General features: G+C 36.5%; 2 protein-coding genes across 3 annotated transcripts; both read right to left on the reverse strand.

The window, feature by feature from the left end:
• Positions 1-4,074: 4,074 nt before the first annotated feature.
• On the reverse strand, positions 4,075-5,271 carry LOC104613080 (signaling peptide TAXIMIN 1-like). Its single transcript, XM_010280772.3, has 2 exons — positions 5,090-5,271; positions 4,075-4,530 (listed from the first exon to the last, which is right to left on the reverse strand). Exons 1-2 carry the CDS (start codon positions 5,224-5,226, stop codon positions 4,407-4,409), a joined length of 261 nt encoding a protein of 86 aa, XP_010279074.1. The 5' UTR covers positions 5,227-5,271; the 3' UTR covers positions 4,075-4,406.
• Positions 5,272-10,205: 4,934 nt separating this feature from the next.
• On the reverse strand, positions 10,206-17,670 carry GTE4 (global transcription factor group E4). 2 transcript variants are annotated; one of them, XM_010280771.3, is made up of 5 exons: positions 15,688-17,670; positions 15,545-15,590; positions 15,316-15,429; positions 15,098-15,174; positions 10,206-10,578 (listed from the first exon to the last, which is right to left on the reverse strand). In XM_010280771.3, the coding sequence occupies exons 1-4, from the start codon at positions 17,305-17,307 to the stop codon at positions 15,113-15,115; spliced, it is 1,842 nt and encodes a 613-aa protein (XP_010279073.1). In that variant the 5' UTR covers positions 17,308-17,670; the 3' UTR covers positions 10,206-10,578; positions 15,098-15,112. The 2 variants fall into 2 exon arrangements, with proteins under 2 accessions (XP_010279073.1, XP_088750319.1); XM_088894193.1 differs by lacking the exon at positions 10,206-10,578 and adding an exon at positions 10,593-12,920 and having other exon boundaries at positions 15,688-17,662.
• Positions 17,671-19,365: the final 1,695 nt, after the last annotated feature.

Below are 19,365 nucleotides of genomic sequence, written 5' to 3' on the forward strand. Positions count from 1 at the left end.
GAAAGGAAAGGTAAGGAATTGCTTCTTTAATGCAACCATTATTTTTGCTACGAGACGAGAGACGAGAGTGTAGTGTGTGTAAAACAACGAAATCAAAACCTTCCATGTATCAATAGGGCCCACCTTGAATCAAATAAAGTAGAGAAACGTCTTGGTAGGCCACGCTAACAAATCTAGGGTTATGATTCTTGGTTGTAAACACTGCGCTACGACATATTGTAGCAAAAGTGGTCCGTACATACATTGTATGCATTGGCTGCTCCATCTGATGTGGCGCTAAGCAATGATGGTTGGCTCATTTTGGCGCCTCTTTTCATTCGGAACTGTGGACTCTTCTCTAACCACCCTTTAAACTCTATCTGCAGCCGCACCACGTTTTATTTACGAATTACGATTACATCAACGGGTCTGGGTTATACAAACCCAACCCGAAACAACTCCTATTTGGGTAAAAGATGGGATGCTGAAACACTGAACGGCAACGGCTGAACCCAGCCCGCCCTCATTCCATGTATTATAGATAGTACATCTATACTTAATCATGTTTGTAAATATAATTTTTCAATATTATAATGCCAACAACAGGTCAGATGGGATGAATTCATGTCAACCCAAATTTGATCATAATCCAATTATAGCCGACCTGATCCTAATACTTAAAGGGTCGGATTAGGGCAGATTTGTCATTTAATCTGACCTATTGCATTCAATAAGGGTGCTCATGAAAATCCAGAAAGCATAAAAAGCAAATCGATGAATAATATATACATACACACGGAAAATTGAACTGATCAACCATTAACCCATTGATGTGATTTGGTTTCGGTTTGAAATTTTAAGGAAGTAAAAGGACCAATTCGGTTTAAAAAAATATGCTCGTTAACCGTACCGTGAACACTCCTAATCAAGCATCAAGGGTGGTGGCACGGTGGCAAAGGATAGAGGGTACCCGATGACCCACATATCAATATAACATAAATGGGATTGGTCCATCTTCGCTTCACATTTTAATGACCAATACCCGACAGCAATTACCAAGTACGTCCCGTCCCACCCCAAACCCGATTTAACAGGGAATTAAGCAAATTCACGTTTTCTTTTCTATTTTTTTTCGACGGTAAGCAATTGCACGCAATAACGTTTAGATAATGTTGCTGTCATATTCTACGTACCCAAAAAGAAAAAATCCAATCCTGGTTTTATGTTTATTTTATCATAAAATTGTTTTTGGGCCAAAAACCGTTGATTTGATCGGTGACCATTGGCCCAGGTGATAAAATGATTCAGCCCGTTGATTTGGACTGCAATACCCCTCAGAAATCTAATTTGTAGCCTTCTTCTAGTCTATTAGTAACCCACCCCCATAAATGCATTCTATCCATAAATTTGACATCAATTCACGGACAGATTCAGTCCATCCCTAGAAATTCTAACTCCACCCTAGAAGTGGACTGAACCATTAAAACCTCTTTAATTTTTTACTTCTTTTTTTTTTAAATCAGAATAGACTGTCCATTCAAACCCAATGCATATAATTGGGCTGTCACATAAAACATGGAACGGATACCTCAATCTCACATTTCTGCAAGAAGTTGAGAAAACTGGCTATCCCCCACATGACACAATAATTTGCATTAATTGACTGTGGATGGCTGGAATGAGATATTATCATTATTTCACAGCCTATTAAATAGCCATTGCCTTTTAGTTCTCATACAAGTATTGGTTTATGGAGGGTAAAATTCCTTTAACCTATACATCATTTGGTAAGTTTTTTTGGGAAGATTTTTTGATAGATATGACAGAGTGAGTGGCAAAAGATATATTGAGCTTTCGCACGAAGATTTGAGCAGTCCGAAATTAGTTTGGCTACCTTGCGTTTTTTCATGTCTTCCTGTGTAGGAATAAAGTGAGAAAGACATAAAAAACTCTATTTAAAACTTCTCAAACTCAGCCCAAAATAAATTTTTCGTGTTCTTTTTGGTACACCTACTTTTGGCAATTAGATCAGTAATGAATTAAATGTAAAAAGACGATATCACAGTCTACCCAACTTATAAACAACTGAAAAACCACATGAGAAGATGCGCCAAACAGAGACTTATTTGTAGATACTATGATTCACCATTCACGTTGATAAAAACAAATGGTGTAGTCAAAGGAAGTTTCCTCTAGACAAAGATATGCATGGCCTAGAGGTAGAAGAGTTTAGAGACAAACAATAAGCCCACCGAACCACCTATCCATAAAAATCCTGATTCTGATCACATAATTTAAGTAATGAACTCACATGATTTGTCCCCTTGTCTGTGTACGATTGTAATCCGGTGGGCAAATCAATGAATCAGCGTAAGTATACTATTTGACATAAAGTATGAGTACTATAAGGCCCTTATATGGATAAATGTATTTATCCAGGAAACACTTATTCATGTAAATGGATTTATTTATATTCTTTTATTTTTTAGGTAAATAAAGTAATTGTCATTTTAGTATTAGTACTTCCCCTAAGTGAAAAAGTTATTATTAAAAGGGGCATTTTTATCCCATTCAAGTGTTAATACTTTCCTCCAAGTGAAAAAAGTTATTTACCCACCTAGGAAATAGTTATTCCATTCACAAGTAAGTAATACTTAGGAAAATAAATTTTCTCTAGTTCTCACATAAATTTAAAAAAAAAAATATGGATTTCTTGGTCAATGAGAATCAAAATCCTATTGACCAACTTCCCCTTTCAAAATCCAAAAAAAGAGCCCCCTAAATGGTATCCGAAAATCCAATTTTGTGTTTGAGATCAAGGGTATAATAATATAGTTTGAGCTTGAGTTCCATTAGCCTCAATTTGAGTTCAAATGTTAAATAAGTTTAATTAGTTATTTGAACTCCAATATGAAACTTGCACAATTTATTTTGTTAGATTGAATTTGGATATGATTATTCTATCCAATCAATATCTGAATCATTAATATACACATATGAGAATGACCTAAATACTATATATTCCTCTCTAATAAAATTATAGGACAAATTATAAACTCTCTGTACTTTGAGGCTAGTGACACTTAGCACCCTGAACATTCATTTTTGACAAAGACCCACCTTGAGCTTCCAGATTCCAACACTTTGTCCTGGACATTAGCATTTCATTAGGCTGAGTTTGGTTGAAATACAAATAAATTTGTACTAATGCAAAAATATGACAGTGCAAATAATTTGAGTGTAAATTCTGACCTATCTTTGTTTCAAATTTTAGTTTATTTTGTTTGGTTGCAGTATAAATAAAGTAAATTAAGACATGAAGCAGAATAAAGTAAAATCCAAATCAAAATTAAACTAGAATTTGCATTTTCTTTATTTGCATTTCCATGCATTTGTACTAGTGCGAATAAAATTGCACAGCAACCAAACACAGCCTTAGTTAAATTTCATTAAAGATTCTCATGTGTGTGTTTTAAACATTTCCACAACCCCAAATTTCCTTTGAGATCATTTTGCAAAAAATTGAAAAAATACAACAAAAATAAAAAGAAAAGAAAAATAGGAAATTGTAAAAAAAAAGGAAATACAACTAAAATGAAAAAAAAAAGATAAAAATACATCAAAATAAAGAAAAACAAAGAATTAAAGAAAATGCAAAGTAATAGAGGAAAATACAAAAACATTAAAAATCACAAAAAAAGACTAAAAATACAACAAGAGATATAATGCTTTAATATGACTATTTTTTTTATGTTTTCTTAACTTTGAATGGGTGTTTTAGTAATTTTACCTTTACTGTCAAGCCCATTAACATGACAAGGGCAAAGTGCTGAAAGCTTCAAAATGGGTCTTTGTTACAAATGAAAATTTGAAGGGTTAAGTGTCACTACCCTCAAAATGCAGGGCATGTCAATCTTTAATATATCCAAAATTATATTACAGTTTATTTCTTTGTTTTGTAAAGGTTACAAAGATAAAAACATCAATTAAATTTGTTTAATTCAGATAATTGAATTCGGATTACAAATGATCTGTCAGATATCGATTAAATTCAAATAATCAGTTTTCTAATCGAATTTGAATTTAGATATTAGCTGATTCAGTTCGCTCCATTTACACCCTTATCAGAAATTCAAGATCATACATATAATAATAACAACAGTAAATAACTAAACACATACATTTTTACAGATACAAAGTACACAAAATAGTGGAGGAGCCTTTCTTTTGTTCTCATGCTCCAACCACACGACATTTCGTCTCGTATGAACCAGAAACAACAAATGAAATTAATGTAGTACAAACACATTCTCACATCAGCGTTTCACAGAAAATTTAAGAAAGAAAACTGAGACCCCACTTAAAAATAAACCAAGTAGTATATAACTGAAGCACAGAGAAGAATGAAATTGGATTGACGTGTAAGTCTAGCAGGGGATATGAGAGGTAAGCCACTCCAAGACGTGAAGCGGGGCCTTGATCAGCTCTAGGGCAAAGTCCACCAGGGCCGGCACGCATAGGCAACATGGGCATATCAAACCCACTACCGACCTATCCCAATAACAAATGAACAAGCAAGCAAATAAATAAACAACAGATAAAAATCAGAAATATCACTAGAAAAGCCCAAAGCCAGTTAAAAAATAATAATCGATGAGCAAAAAGCTCAAAATGGGCTTTTCGCATAAAAAAATCCCAATTAAAAAAGTAGGGAGAAATTAAAAAAAAAAAAAAAAGTTGATGATCAGCTAAACACTAAAAAAGTGTTTTTGTAGAAAGCCCATTTCAAAAAGTGATTTTTCATAAGTTCATTTTAGGCCAAAAAGTACTCTCAAATGAGCTTAGATCTCTTATCCACAAACTTTTTTTTACAACCTTACTCACAGGAATCCCTAATACATAATGGGAGTAATGTCTTGTAGATTGGCATGTGGGAAGAATTTATGAGTAGTTAGAGTTAGGGGTGCAAATGGGGTTGGTCTGAGTTAACAGTTTAATCTATTTTGTGCTCGGGCTTTGGGTTGAGCCCATCGAAAATCTGACAAAATCTCAAACCCTAATCCTCAAAAATAACACCATCCAAGAATTATAAAGAAGAGAGAGAGAGAACCCGATGGCCCAGACAATGACGCCGGCGATCGATACAAAGAGGGACAGGATGACACAGGGCAGGGCCAGTAGAAAGGCTAAAGGCCGGCATCCGCAGCAATCCACAGTATTCATGCTATTCTTCCTTCTGTCTTTCATTGTTCTCGTGCTGTGCTATTCAACTTACTTGATGATGCATTTTCTAGTCGGCTAGTCCTTCCTACTTTATATTATTCGTTTTGGGGTGACAGAAACAGAAAAAACATAAAAGAAAGTAGGAGACGCAACATGTTTGGTGCCGTTCACCCAAAGCAACGATCATGTATCGAAAAAGTAAGGGAGAAAAGCCATTAAGATAAAAAGAACCAAGCAAACGTCCATTCTGTACCGATTATTAAACTTTTCAAACCACATCTCTGAACCTTCCTAAATCTTCAATATGGGACTGATGGACGTTTGTTTGGTTCCTTTTAAGCTGAACCACATCAGTCTCATATTTTCCAAAGCAAACCACTTTGATTAAGTCCACAATTCAAGAACTACATTTCTACAAACGAATCAGAGCTATATAGGCATTTGGACAAAGAATTCTAGGCCGTGGGCATGATCAAGCAAATCACTTGTGCTACGACATTAATGTTATAAAGTTATTGCACTGGACTAAAATAATAAAATGAAAAGCCTTTTATGTATACTGTTATGGTCCTAGATGAAGTGACATTTGGTGGGGCTACACCAATACATTCTCTGTTTTAACTTTTAACATAGAGCCCTGATCTGTTTCTTACAGAGTGTTCTTCACACCGATCTCACATCACGTATCAGTCACACATTGAGAACATTTTCCATACATTATTCATGGAAGATATTTCCAATACAAGGTGGGATGTGGCTGTAAGAATGGTGCGAGGAGCAGATCCCAATGCTAATTGTAGAAAAAGTGAACTCTTCAAGATTGCCAAGATAAACTTTACATGTAATCGATGAAGGAAAGAACTTCCTCTCTTTCCAACCTTAAAAAACCCACGTCTGGTTGCTCACTTGCTCTTAGTGGTGATTTTTCAGAAGTTTCTTTGAAAGTGTTATGTTAATTGACCGGTAATTTGCCATGCAAAGTTGCAAACCAAGAAGTGGTTGTTAACGGCATCCATGAAAAGAAATGATTTTTGCAAGTTGAAGGGTAGACGAAAAAGGATATGGGTCATTAATAAGAAATATTTTGAGTGACTTCTTTTTTGGTAACGTAGTAAGAAATGATTTAAGCGCTTGTATGGAAATGGCAAAACAGGATTTATGTAACCGAGACCAACCCCATATGAGTGGGATAAGGCTTGTATGATGATGAAAGCATATATCCATTTCTGCCATAGGCTTATGTGAACAAGTTATTGAAGAGGTTGTGACTTGTGAGTTCCTTAATGGTTGAAGCTAGTGGGATTATTGATTATTATAATACCTCAAATATTTAATTAACTAATATTTTTATCCTTTCAAAAACAAAGTAATAAGTCATTCAATTCAGCCACTTGAACCTTTATCAAACAGCCCTTAACACCTACACTATTTCTTTCCACAATCAAGTTATTCCATCCAAAAGAGTATGGGTATATGGATATCCAACTTGGGCAGCCACTTGAACCTAATTTCTGGTAGGGATGCAACTTGGGCAGAGGCTTGGATATTGCAAAACATATTGATAAGTTAATTTAGGATACAAATCACAATATACTTTGAGCATATTCGGATATCCAATTAGGAAAATTATATATATCCCATAAATGCATTGATAATATTAAACTCAAAGGCTACGTTTGTTTGTGATACAAATGTCAAACTGGGGTATTTATGTACCCCAATTTGGATTTTGAGTGTTGTTTGCCACACAAAAGTGAAACGATTAAAAGGGGGGAAATACTTTTTCTGACATTCTCGTATCATGAGGAGAGTGCAGGATACAAACCTGTATTCTTTGGATCTCAATGTAAGTAGGCTTTATTCTGGGGAGAGAGAGAGAGACCACCGTACAACTCTTTACATCGATTTGAAACAAACAAGAAGAAAATGGGTTTATAATTATGAACAATTTTGCATTCATGAATCAAAGAAAATGTATTTATGTACAGTACAATAGTACATATTTGCGTTTGTATCACAAACAAATGCAGCCTAAGGCTCATTTTAGTAACAATGCAAATACAAATCTGTACAGTGCAAATGAAAGGTTTGAAAATATTGTACAAACCGATCCAAGACACAAATGACTATAGACTATAAATAAAATATGAACACATAAAAAACCACCAATTTTAAAAGCACACCCACGGACCCACCAAAAAAATCCAATTGAGAGTTTAGACCAAGGTTTTTAAAAACGAACTAGAAACAGAACCGGTCAGGGGACCGATTTCCAGTTAAGCGGTTCAATAGTCTGGGACAAATGGTTTGACCTGTGATGTCATAAATAAATTAAAATAAAAAATATATTTATAAATAATAAAAAATGGTATAAAATTAAATAAAAAACAGAAAAAAAAACAAAAAATAAAATTATCTAAAATAAAAAATAACAAAATATATAACAAATAGAAAATAAAAAAATACAGAATTTTCCTCTCTGTTCTCCCTTCTTCTTCACTGCGATAAAGAGTAGAGTCGATAGTCTCTATTCTAAAGATGGAGAAAGTTAAAAAAAAACAATAAAATGAATAAATTAATAAAATAAAAACAAGAGTATGAGGGAGAATAAGAATGAGAACAAGAATAAGGGAAAATAAATGGAGAGATGGAAAGGGGAGGAGGAGTAGCGACACTATTCTCGTTGCTCACAAAGCAGAGTAGATGTGCTCCTTCGAAAACAAAAGCAACAGTTTTGAGAGAACTTATATAAAATCGCCATCCGTTGCCGCTCTTGTTTCTCCTTGCTGTTGTGACAAGAAGAAGGAAATCTGTCGTTGCAAAATCGTCGGCCACTCTTGTTTCTCCTTGCTGTTGATGACAAGAAGGAAATCCACCATTGCTCCTTGTTGCTCACCACCATAGATGAAGCCCTTTTGAGGAAGGAAATCCATATGACAATTGCCAGTCGTTGTGATTCACGGAATTCACCTTTGATCGACGTCGGTCATGGCTGCCGCAGGTCGTCGGTCACGCCGTTGGAGTATGAGAAGGAAGGCTGGAACTTGGAAGGGTTAGAAGTTAGAATGAAAATGAACTTTCGTTCTAACCCTAACTCATAAGGGAGAATCTAGGATATGAATGGATTTTTCTTTTCTAAATCGGACGAAAATAAATTTTGCCTACCTGCAAACCGCTACCTGGGTTGAACGGTTTAGCTGTTCGACCATCCAATTCAATGGCTTTTCGAATTTTTCAACAGTTATTACTAAATAACGGTTTACAGTATAACCGGACCCGGGGGTTGAACGGTTACCGATTTTTCCAATCCGATCGTCCAGTCTGGTCCGGTTTTGAAAACCATGGTTTAGACTTCCATATGTAATTTAAGAAACAAACATTAATTTTGTTCTTGGTAATAAAGAAGTTTACTAAATTATGCCAAACACAAATGAATATTTATAAAATTTAAAGAGTTTATAAAATTATGTCAAAAGTTAAAATTAAATCATATGCTACTTTGAAACCCATTTGTGTGTTGTGATGGTAGAATTTGCGTGTTATGCGAGAGACTTGACTGCAGATTTCTATAGATGCATATTCAATGTGCCCATAACTGTGGATCATGATGCGTATGCTCTCTTATTTAAGTAAAAATATATGCAACTTGTGGAAAGCGATTAATTATTAATCCGCTGCATGTGGAATGTATCTTTTCACCATAAGGTTGGCCGGCCAAGCGTCAGTGAGGATAATTCATAATTGTGGACCGTAGCGCCCTCATGCCTCAAGAAACTGATGCCAGCCTAAAAATCCCAACCCCAACAGATTTGAAATCAGCCCCCACAATATCCCACAGCACATCCCCACCGTATATTGAGAATATCTCCCAATATATTAGAAATATTTTTAATATTATCATTGGGAGATGTTTCCAATATATATGTGCTGTGGAACGTTATGGGAGGCAATCTTGTGAGGGTTGATTTGATCACACCTATATATATATATATAAGGCTAAATGGTAAAATATTCCAGATGTGTTTTAAGATTAACAGTCCGAGGAAATTCTGTTATTCAATGATGATAGCTGAAACTCCTAACATAAGAATGGAAACAGCCTGAAACCCAAGGACCTAAACCTGTAGATTGGTCATTTGACAGTTGGCTAATCATTGTCGGATGGCTCGCCTCTGAAGAGCTCAGAACTGATGATGCAGAAACATAGCTTTCACTATCTCATTCAATGATGTAAATTTGCAGTCTGTACATTATGCACCACGAGGCCAACTCTAACTCTTAGGTCATTGCTCCACATTCCACCAAGGAGAATGCTTTCTAGGGTAGCACAGAGCCAGAGAGTGGTAAAGCGTTCAGAGCATTGCAATTATCAAATATATACTAAATCAATGTTTATTTGAATGACCTAAAAAGGTGGTGTATTCTGGACTGTGGAACTTGAAAGATGGGAGTATTTACCATGGTCCATGGTGCACTCCGAAACCAAACAAAATAGACATTTACCACAGTATCAAACACCACCCAAATGAATTGATCTCTTGGATTGACCACATCTGAATGCCCCACCTATGCAGCAAATAACCTTGTATGCAACCGCAACAAGCAACAGGCCCTTTATATGAATTACAGTTGGATCTATAGAGTGAAAACCAGTGAAAAGAAATACGCATGAATGTAATCTACAGCTGCTGCAAGAGAAAATCAAGCTCAGACGTCATTACTAGATGAAGCTGCTGCATCGGCCACCGTGGCACCCAAGCTCCCAACTCCTTATATCTGTGTATGAATAAACAATACACATCCACGCCGGCATGCTGCAAAATATTTGGAAGCAATGACGACTTAATAATAAAAAATTACGATTACAATTCAACACTAATCCTGCACTTAAGATTATGCAATGCAACCTTGGCCTCCCCGACTGTTGCTTCTTTGAGACTCTTCAGCCTCTTCCAAGTGACCGTGGTTGGTGGACTCCTCCATTCGCAATTAGACAAAACCAATTTTACAGTAAACCAGCAAATATAAACTATTACAAACTTCTAACAAGTAACATCCAGACGAGCAATAACATTGGTTAGAAATTTACAGTGACTACTACACGGTCTCTAATCACCACCATATCATACAAATTTTGATGGGGAAACCTGTGATTTAAGACCAACAGGGTCCATCTGATAGGAAGAATAAAACCCACATAAAAATCATCGCCTTTCTATGAATTCAGTAACTGACAAAAACACTCCTTTTTGTAGAACCACGAAAGGTCTTGAAAACTGCCTGATTCATATACAACCAGCAGACAGTCACATTCCAACAATCATCAGAACTAACCAATTCTTTATCTTAAATCTTACATCTCCCATCTCCAAGTATCTGCCATATGAAAAATAACTCGATAAGCAATTAGGCAAAAAATCAAAATAAAAAGGAGAATTTTAATTTTACAGTAACCACAACTAAACATGTTCCTTCAAGAACATGTGCCATAATCTTCTTTGTGGTCAGGAGATGAAAGAAACCTCAAGACTCAAAGTTTTCCTTTCACAACCAAGTTTTGATAAGTCATCTAAAAGAAACCAAGTTGAGTGCACAAGATCTGTGATACTGTTCTGCAAATTTATCTGTCTACTTGTACCATACGGCAAAATAAACAAAATGGTTTATTTGCAAAAAATCTTGAGCATCAACAGCTACATATCACAAAATGAGAAAATAAGGGTTTTACTGGAAATGGTAAATGGGTTAGAATAATTTAATTGTCAATATTTAAATTACAGATAGGACATCCTACTTTTAGACCCTATTCATCTAAAACAGAACTTTATTTAGGATATTCATCTTTAACAGAATGTTACTACTACCTTATTGATGATAAATATTCTTAACTACCAGATGAGGCCAGAATCCAAGGTTCCAGCCACAGGTTCACAACTCAAACTGTGAAACCAAAGGTTTTAACTCAAATCCTACAATTCAATCCTATTCCTAAAAAATTTAGAAATTACTGTCCAAATACCATGATTCGACATGCGAATCTTACAAACCAAGTACTTCTATGAAAGCAAATGTAGATACCGATTAATGCAAACTCTGATGTCTATCCAATCAAAGTTTGTTTCTTTTTTTTTTATGTTCTTCCTAAATGGTCTCTACCAGTGAAGTCTACCTGAAATGCTTGGAGACGGGTGGTCCGTGGATTTGTTCAAACTCTTCTGGGCCAAGAGGTCAGAAAGAGGATACCACTTTACACTTGTTTTCAGAAGGGGCATGTGATTAAGATTGTTATCTCATGTTTGTTAAACACCAAACACTTTAACAACACAAAAGAATATAGGAAAAAATGCAGCAACCAAATTGGGTTCTTTGCAAACCAGAATGTCTCCACATGGTAAAAGTATCTCCCCAAAGAAATGCAGCAACCAAAGCTAACAGAGCCTTTTCAAAACCAGTGACTAACCAACAAACAAAAAACATGTTATTGATAAGAAAACCATAAAAACCATGATAACCAATAAATTTCTTTATAAATAAGTCTTCCTTTCCATAACAACTGATTAACTTCTATAACTAGAACATGACTGAAATTAAGGCTGTGTTTGCGATACAAACGCCGAACCAATGTATTAATGTACTCCGGTTCACGTTTGCGAGCATTTGGTTGCCATATAAAAAAGTAATGATTAAGATATCAAAAATTTTTTATCTGACATCTTTGTATCATGAGAAGAGAACATTACTGTACCCATTTTTTGGATACAAACTTGCTCTTCTTATAAATGGTGTGTTTGACCAAAAATATAAGGCATTTAATGATGGGGCCATGTTTTGCACCGATTTCAAACAAACAGGAAGAGTACAAAAAACGGGCTATACTTTGCATTCATGAACCGGAAAGAGAGTATTTATGCAGAGTACATATTTGCGTTTGCATCAGAACCAAACACAGCCTAATAAACAAATGCAAATGAGTCTAAGAAATTAAGCATAATATCCTTAATGTGATTCACAGGATAGGCAACCCAACAACTTGCATCATACTACATATGCAATCCATTACATTCAAAAAGATAAGCAGACTAAGAAATGACCAAGCATTATACAAGTAATATTTTTATGTATATGAGGAAATCAATAAGCTTTATTTGATTGCAGAGCAAATCCAAACTGGGTGCAAAAATAACATCCTTTTCAGATTTACAGGTGTTTGCGGACATCATGATTTGCACATGATACCAAAAAAAATGCATTCTTGTCTCGTTTTACACATTTTGCATCCCAAAACTGATGAAAAATGTACTTCACATTTTGTATCTCAAAAACTAATGCAAAATTTACAGCTTTAAGCCCATCTTAATCACTTCCAATTTTTTGTTGAGTAAAACAACAAAGCAAAACCCAATACAGAAGTGAACCAGAAGTTACACCATCAATTAGCACTCCTTGCACCACTGTATGAACAGAATTCAATAACATTTAACATAAAGTAAATGATATTGATGTCATGTAAAATACCTTGTAACAACATTTAACATAAAGTATTAGGATTTGGATGTCATGTAAAATACCTTATAATGTATAAAGGACAGCTTTTAATATAAACCAATGTTGAGAACTATTGAGTTATTCTTTCAACCAATCTCCTCTATGAAAATCCCAAAACTGGCATCCACCCTCCCTTACGAAAATAGAATAGTCAGCAACTCTATTGGATTGTCCTGTGAAACCGCCAAATAGTTTAATGATTGTACTAACTGATCAAATTCCCTGTTTCTTCATTTGCAAGGATATTATCAACTTTTGACTCTAAAAGGAAACATTTAGGGGTCTTATGTTGGAAAAATAGCATGGACTTTCCCTAAACTGAATTGCCACATGTCACCTGGAAGATTACTTATTTATTCTTCCACATGGCACAAACAACAACCAAATCGAAACCTCCTTTGTGCCTGTGCAAAGAGAGAGAGAAAGAGAAAGAGAGAGGTTTCTTCTGTTGCAACATGTCTTAGAGCTCTACTTTTTATATCAAGCCTTTGAACCACTGAGTGCAGAACAGGTAGAGAACCCAAAAAACAATGATCAAACCCTCTTATTTACAGGCCTGCTTTAGCCTTTAGATAACCTATTTGTATGGTAAAATATTAAAACAAAAAAGAGAACACAAGATTGGTAATAAGACAAGACGAGAAGAACAAAAGGCTACCACTTACACCACCCAACAAACACTCCCCAAACAACTGATTTTTTTTTTTTGGATCAATCTCCCCAAATAACTTACCAACCAATCCAACACTAGAAGGTTTAGTCATTAGATAACTGTCATAGTTGTCTTTGCATCAGGTCTTAAAACTAAAATTTCTATAGCAAGGTTTTAAATTGCTGAATGGGTTAAAAATCCTGTGGTTCCTTAAACAAACAAAGAACTTCCTAATCATGGCTCACTTACTAATTATGCTAGGGGAGATAAGGGAAATAGGTGAAGTGGTTTCATAGAATTACCTAAATCTGATGCTCTAACTGAATTCTTCTTTTTCATCATGTACTTATTCGAGTAATTTTTTAATAAAATATGTATAGTACAAGGATTACAGTCCTTTCCTGCCCCTGAATCCCTCAATGGTAGGCCCAGTGTACAAGTCTGCTCTATTCACCTCACTCTTGCCACTTGCCAGCCCATCAGATCTTCTAATCCATCCACGTGAGTGTTCTGATTGGAAGTTAGTGATCTAATCTCCTGTACGATATGTAAGCAACAAATCCTACCTCACTCTTGCCGCTTTGGGCCTTTGGCCACTGGTTTCCGGGTAAGAGGTTCAAGTTCAACCATCTAGGTCAAGCAGGTCAAAATAGTTTAGGTTAATTTTAGGTTTTATTGCATCTTTTTTTATAAGTGTGTTTGTTGCATCTTGACCATTGAATTAGCATATTAGGTCAGGTTAGGAAGAGATATAAATTGGTTATATTTATAGAAGAGAGTGGAAGATGACGGAGATGCAGTGGCAACAGTGGTCCACCATGGTTGCATCATCGTTGTTCATTTGCTGGTCGTCATTGTTGCAGAAGTTTCCTGTTCCTGGTAATAGTCATTGTTTTCAGCAGAAGGCAAGGGAAGATGATAAACACTGGCTGAGAAGGGTGGAAGGAGAGAGAAAGAAAAAGGAGAGGAAGGAGGAGGGGGGAGAGAGAGACAGAGAGAGATGACACTGCCGCTGGTTCGAATACAATGGGAGGAAGAGGAAGATCAACAGTGTCTTCCATTCTCTTTTTTATTTTCTTTTATATTAAGCCAAAACCCGCAAACTGCTGCCCAGGTCAAACGGTTCAACCATCAAGGTCAGCAACTTTTTACTTCTCAACATTTTTTAGAAAATAACAGTTCAGGGCAAAATGGAACCAGTGACTTGTCTGGTTTCCGGTCTGAACGGTTTGACTGTTGATCAATGATGGTTTTAAAACCTTGGTTTAGAATAGGGAAGATAAATGGAAATAGTAATCCCCAAAAAATAGATAAATGGAAATTTACAATACCATAGCAAAATATGTTTTATAGATTGTGACTGAATTTTTATTATAAATTAGATTGTTGCATGGTAAATGAGCTGGTAGACCAATGATAATATAAAAGAATGATCTGGTAATCCATCCATGTTTCTTATTCTTTCCTTTTTAGTTACTTTATAGTTGATCCATCCAAACCACACACTTAAAAAAGTTAACAGTTAACCGCCAACTTCGGTGGATGGCTTTGTTTTAAAAACATTGATGCAAACGAGAGTTAATATACAAAATTAAACATCAGCATATGGGGAGAGAAAGGAAATGAAATCACAATTAACTCAATAGAGCAGCAGTCATAAGATAAAACAATAATCCAATTAAATTACTAAAATTCTACCTGAAATGAATCCATTCAAGTCCTCGGTGAATGCCCCGCATCAGATCCAAAGGCAGATGAACTTTCACTATCAGAATCTGTCCAATACAGTTTGAAATAAATAAATGACTTAACTTTCAATAAGACAACCTAAAATTTGCTTTATTACTTGTAAACCAAATATGTAGGGCATTTAACATTGGCATTTTTAGCTACCAACTAACTGGAAATAATCCTACCACTTGATGAGGATCCAGAGTCACTACTAGAACTGCTTGAACTACTTGATCTACTAGCATTATCCCCTTGCTTTTCTGCTTGAACAGGAGAGGCCGAGGAGATGATCTTTTCATCTGTTGGGAGCACAATAGATTTGGAAGTGTAATTGAGAAAGATATCATGTGCCAACTTACAAAGAAAGAAAAACAAACAGAACTGGAACTCGTTTGCAAGTTTCCAAAACTTTACCTGCTTTAGTTTCTTTTGAGGGTTCCACCATAGCTGGGGCTGCATTCTGTAAATAGTAAAATAAATCATGTATCAGCCAACAACTCCTTTTATTATGGAGAAGTGAATATTCAATAATGGGAAGAAATATGAAAGGAACAAACCACTTCTGCTGCATTCTGCTCAGCTTCTTGCCTTGCCTGCATGGCAAGCTCAGCAGCAATCTCAGCCTTCCGTTTATTCTTGCTCAAACTCTTTTTGTAGTTGGTCACAAACCTATCAAGTTCCCATAGAGTCTCTGCATCAACGCTATCAATGTCCACTTCAATCTCATCGTCATGCTGGCAGAGCGATGAATTCCTCTTCTTAATAATCTGAACTATATTGTCCAACTTTTCTGAAGGCAAACTCTGAAGATTGGTGCTGAGTCGCTGTTTCTCCTCATATGTCATGTCCCTTTTAAAGGGATCCTTTGCCTTTGGCTTCTTCGGTGCAGGAGTTCTACCAGTTGGGGTGAAGGCAGCCGGCTTCATCTTGGGATCAATGGGGTGTGTAGTAGATTCTGATCTATCCAGTGTTCGCCTCATATCTGTAAGTGGTGGAGGGAGGGAAGGAGGAACCTTCCTTGATGTAGGGGTAGGTAGACCCATATCATGGTCCATCTCATACCTCGAATCAAGATTATGTTCGGCCTGTAAAACCGCCCATTTCTCTTCAAATATCTTGGCCAACTGTTCCGCCATAATGTGAACATCTTGCCCTTTCGGGTTATAAGTCATGGCATTACGGAAGGTAAGTCTAACATCTTCTGCGAATTCCCTAGGAGATTTGTACCAATTCTTGTTCAGCCTTGACTTCACGGTTCCCAGGTCCATTGGATGCTTAATAATGCTGTAATAGTCATGCAGTCCAAGCCCCTTCACGTCCACAGGGGTATTAAATACCCAACCATGTTTGTGCTTCATCAATTTCGCAAGCAGATTGCTGCAACTCTTGAATGCCTGAGCCGTATGCTTGTCCATCACAAAGCCATATTCTCCATCTCCTACTACACCATGTTTCTTACTGCTATTAGATTTCGACTTCTTGTTGCTGTCAGGAGGGGGGAACTTCTCTTTTCCAAGAACAAAGTCCGAATTGCGGTAGTACTGGTTAGCCTTAGGCGTCCTCTTCTCTTTCTCAACAACGTCGCTTACCCCTTGGCTGTTCTCAACCACCGAGATACTGAGCTGATGCAACGGCCTGGACTCGTGAGGCCCCACAGAAGCCACCTCAGAGTGTACTCTCTTTGCACCGCCGTTATCTATGGCATCGTTGGCCGACAGCTGCGAGTGACTATAACCCCCACCAGAGAACCCAGTAAGCTGCAGCTCCTTTGCCTCAAGCTTCTTCACTAGGCTCCTAACCTGATCAAGCTCATTCACGAGCTTCCGCCGGAGCTCACGCATCTCCTGCTTTGACCTCGACGATAGATTTATGGTTATCCGGTTCTCCAACCTGGGAAAAGCCGGCCTAACCGAGCCGTTCCCGGCCGGAGGGTCACGGCTGTTTGGAACGGCGACTTGCCGCCGGTTGAGACTGGAGGAATCATCCGACGCCGCATCAAAACGAGTCAAAAGCTGCTGCTGGGACGAGTTTCCATCTTCAGGTGCTAGCGTTTGAGACGAGGGTTGTTGAGGAACATTTTTGGAGCCCTTGTTGTGCGCTTTTCTGGTGTAGACCTTGCTCTCTGCCCATCTGTGCTTCTCTCGTGAACCATCACCACCTCCCCCGACCAAAGCCATACATGTAAATCAAAAAACACCAAGTCCGATCTGATAAAAAACAAAACCCTAATTTGTTTTCACGACGACGAAGGTTGTTTCAGACTAGGGCTTTACAGTCCGAAACCCTAGAGAGCGCATGCGGAGGATTTGACCTCCGAGGCGATAGATCGTGAATGGCGAAAAACCTAGTTTCGCAAGGAATTAGGGTTTTCGCAGAGAACCCCAGAAATGGGAGGGAAAGCACAGAGGGGTTTGGAAGAAAGCTAGGGTTTCTTACCGTACTTTCGTAATGGGATCTCGATCTCCGATTCTCTCTCTTCGGGCGCGCGCGCGCTCTCTCTCTCTCTCCATACACTTATCCTACCGCTACAGATGTACGGTGGACTAATTTCGAGGGAGTGTTTCGTAACCAAAGTCGAGAGTACAATCGTAGCGCTAGAGTATTCAAAAAAAAAAATCGTAGCGCTAGAGTAATGGATGTGGACCTAAACTGACTTGCCTCTTTATAAATGCATTCCCGGCCCAATTCTTTTAAGACCACTAAATACATCTTTCTATTAGGCTTCTTTCAAGGCCCAATTCAAACTCAACTAGGTCTGACAAGGAGTCCCATGTTTGTCCAAACTTCAATGGAAATTTTTTTTGGTTCGATTATGATATGGAAAAGATATGATATCTGAAAAACTTTTGATCAGTTAACTAGAATCATAAACGTGATAGCAATCAGGTGTTATTTATCAAAATTTATAAGTGGGTTTCGATTGGTCAAAACTCTTCTCATATCATATTTTTTCTGCATCATAGATTTTCCCTCTTTTGTATACATGATGTTACATATCCTATAAAGTATATATTGATCTACATATGGCTGATCCACACATTCTTGTGCCTTGGCTAATTTGTGGAGTCCAAATTTAAATTTGCCACCAAGAAAACCCTACTCACACCCTTCCACTTAATCCATGTATCCATTTTTTATTCGTTGTTTGATCTATATCCATTCTCTTGTATGAACTAAGGTACTCTACCAGATAGGATGTAACCGGGGGGTGCATATTTTTGAAGGTTTTCTAGTTTTTATTTTTCCAAAAGTACCATAACAAAAAAACTTATTTTTATTAATAATATATAGCATATTGATTTTTTTTTGTTGAATATATTGATAGTATTCGATATTTGAATTAAATATGATGGAAATGATTCAATTTGAATTTGGATAAAAAAGCAAATCAATTTTCAATCTCAATCCATTTAAAACCCCAGTAGATTATAGATAGGAAGGCGAGTTCAACAATTTGGATGCCTAATACAGTAAACCGAACAAATCATCCTTAATTCTGAATTCTCGAGTCTAGTTTTGCTCATCCCATAGGCTCAGTTTGGAAGGAGTACAAATACATACAAAATACAAGGTTTTGCATTCTACAAATTTGTATTTGTACTCCTTCCAAGTGGAGCCATAACAAAAAAACACTATTTGAATATGTATTAAACTTTGATGTTTTATGACCTTTTGCTATCTTGCTCATTGGTGCTATTCTTTTCAACTCTTTATTTGATTGGTACTCCAGTCTTTCACTTCAATGTTATAAATCAATGTTCTAAAAACCAACCTTATAAGAGGTTTTTCAAAAAAAAAAACTTATTAGAGTTGGTTTGGGTGGTTCAATTGGGTTGTTTGTTGGGTACAATGATGAACCATAAAAAAACTTGAGAATTTAGATCACAGGTTGCTATTTCACTTCTCCCGGTCAAGTAATAGTGGGAAAGACTCCCAACTAATTCTCAATTATGTAGACCCACTTTTGTGCTTGTGAAATATTTTTAAATTATTAATTTACTAAAGATACATCTATACTATATAATGTGGATATTTGCCTTGAATTCTATGCAGGTCATAAAAATTAAATCAAAAACCATATATCATATATGGTTAATACTTATACACATGCATAGCATTTGCTCTTACATTAATTTTATCTTAAAACATATTTGAGGATTTTTGTGGGCAGGGTTGATAAGGAATTTGGTTAGAGTTCAATATGCTACATTAGATTTATTATAACACTTCATATT

Source organism: Nelumbo nucifera, chromosome 1 (assembly GCF_055504915.1).
Source record: "Nelumbo nucifera cultivar China Antique chromosome 1, China Antique-T2T, whole genome shotgun sequence".
NCBI classification, from domain to species: Eukaryota; Viridiplantae; Streptophyta; class Magnoliopsida; order Proteales; family Nelumbonaceae; genus Nelumbo; species Nelumbo nucifera.

Excerpts from the sequence above, each read along its gene's own strand:
- LOC104613080 (XM_010280772.3), bottom strand. The coding sequence starts at position 5,226 with ATGAAAGACAGAAGGAAGAATAGCATGAATACTGTGGATTGCTGCGGA. Across the intron at positions 4,531-5,089 it reads GTCATTGTCTGGGCCATCGG|GTCGGTAGTGGGTTTGATAT; the intron begins GTTCTCTCTCTC and ends TTATTGGGATAG.
- GTE4 (XM_010280771.3), bottom strand. The coding sequence starts at position 17,307 with ATGGCTTTGGTCGGGGGAGGTGGTGATGGTTCACGAGAGAAGCACAGA. Across the intron at positions 15,430-15,544 it reads CTCAAAAGAAACTAAAGCAG|ATGAAAAGATCATCTCCTCG; the intron begins GTAAAGTTTTGG and ends TGCTCCCAACAG. Across the intron at positions 15,175-15,315 it reads CTCTGGATCCTCATCAAGTG|ATTCTGATAGTGAAAGTTCA; the intron begins GTAGGATTATTT and ends TGTATTGGACAG.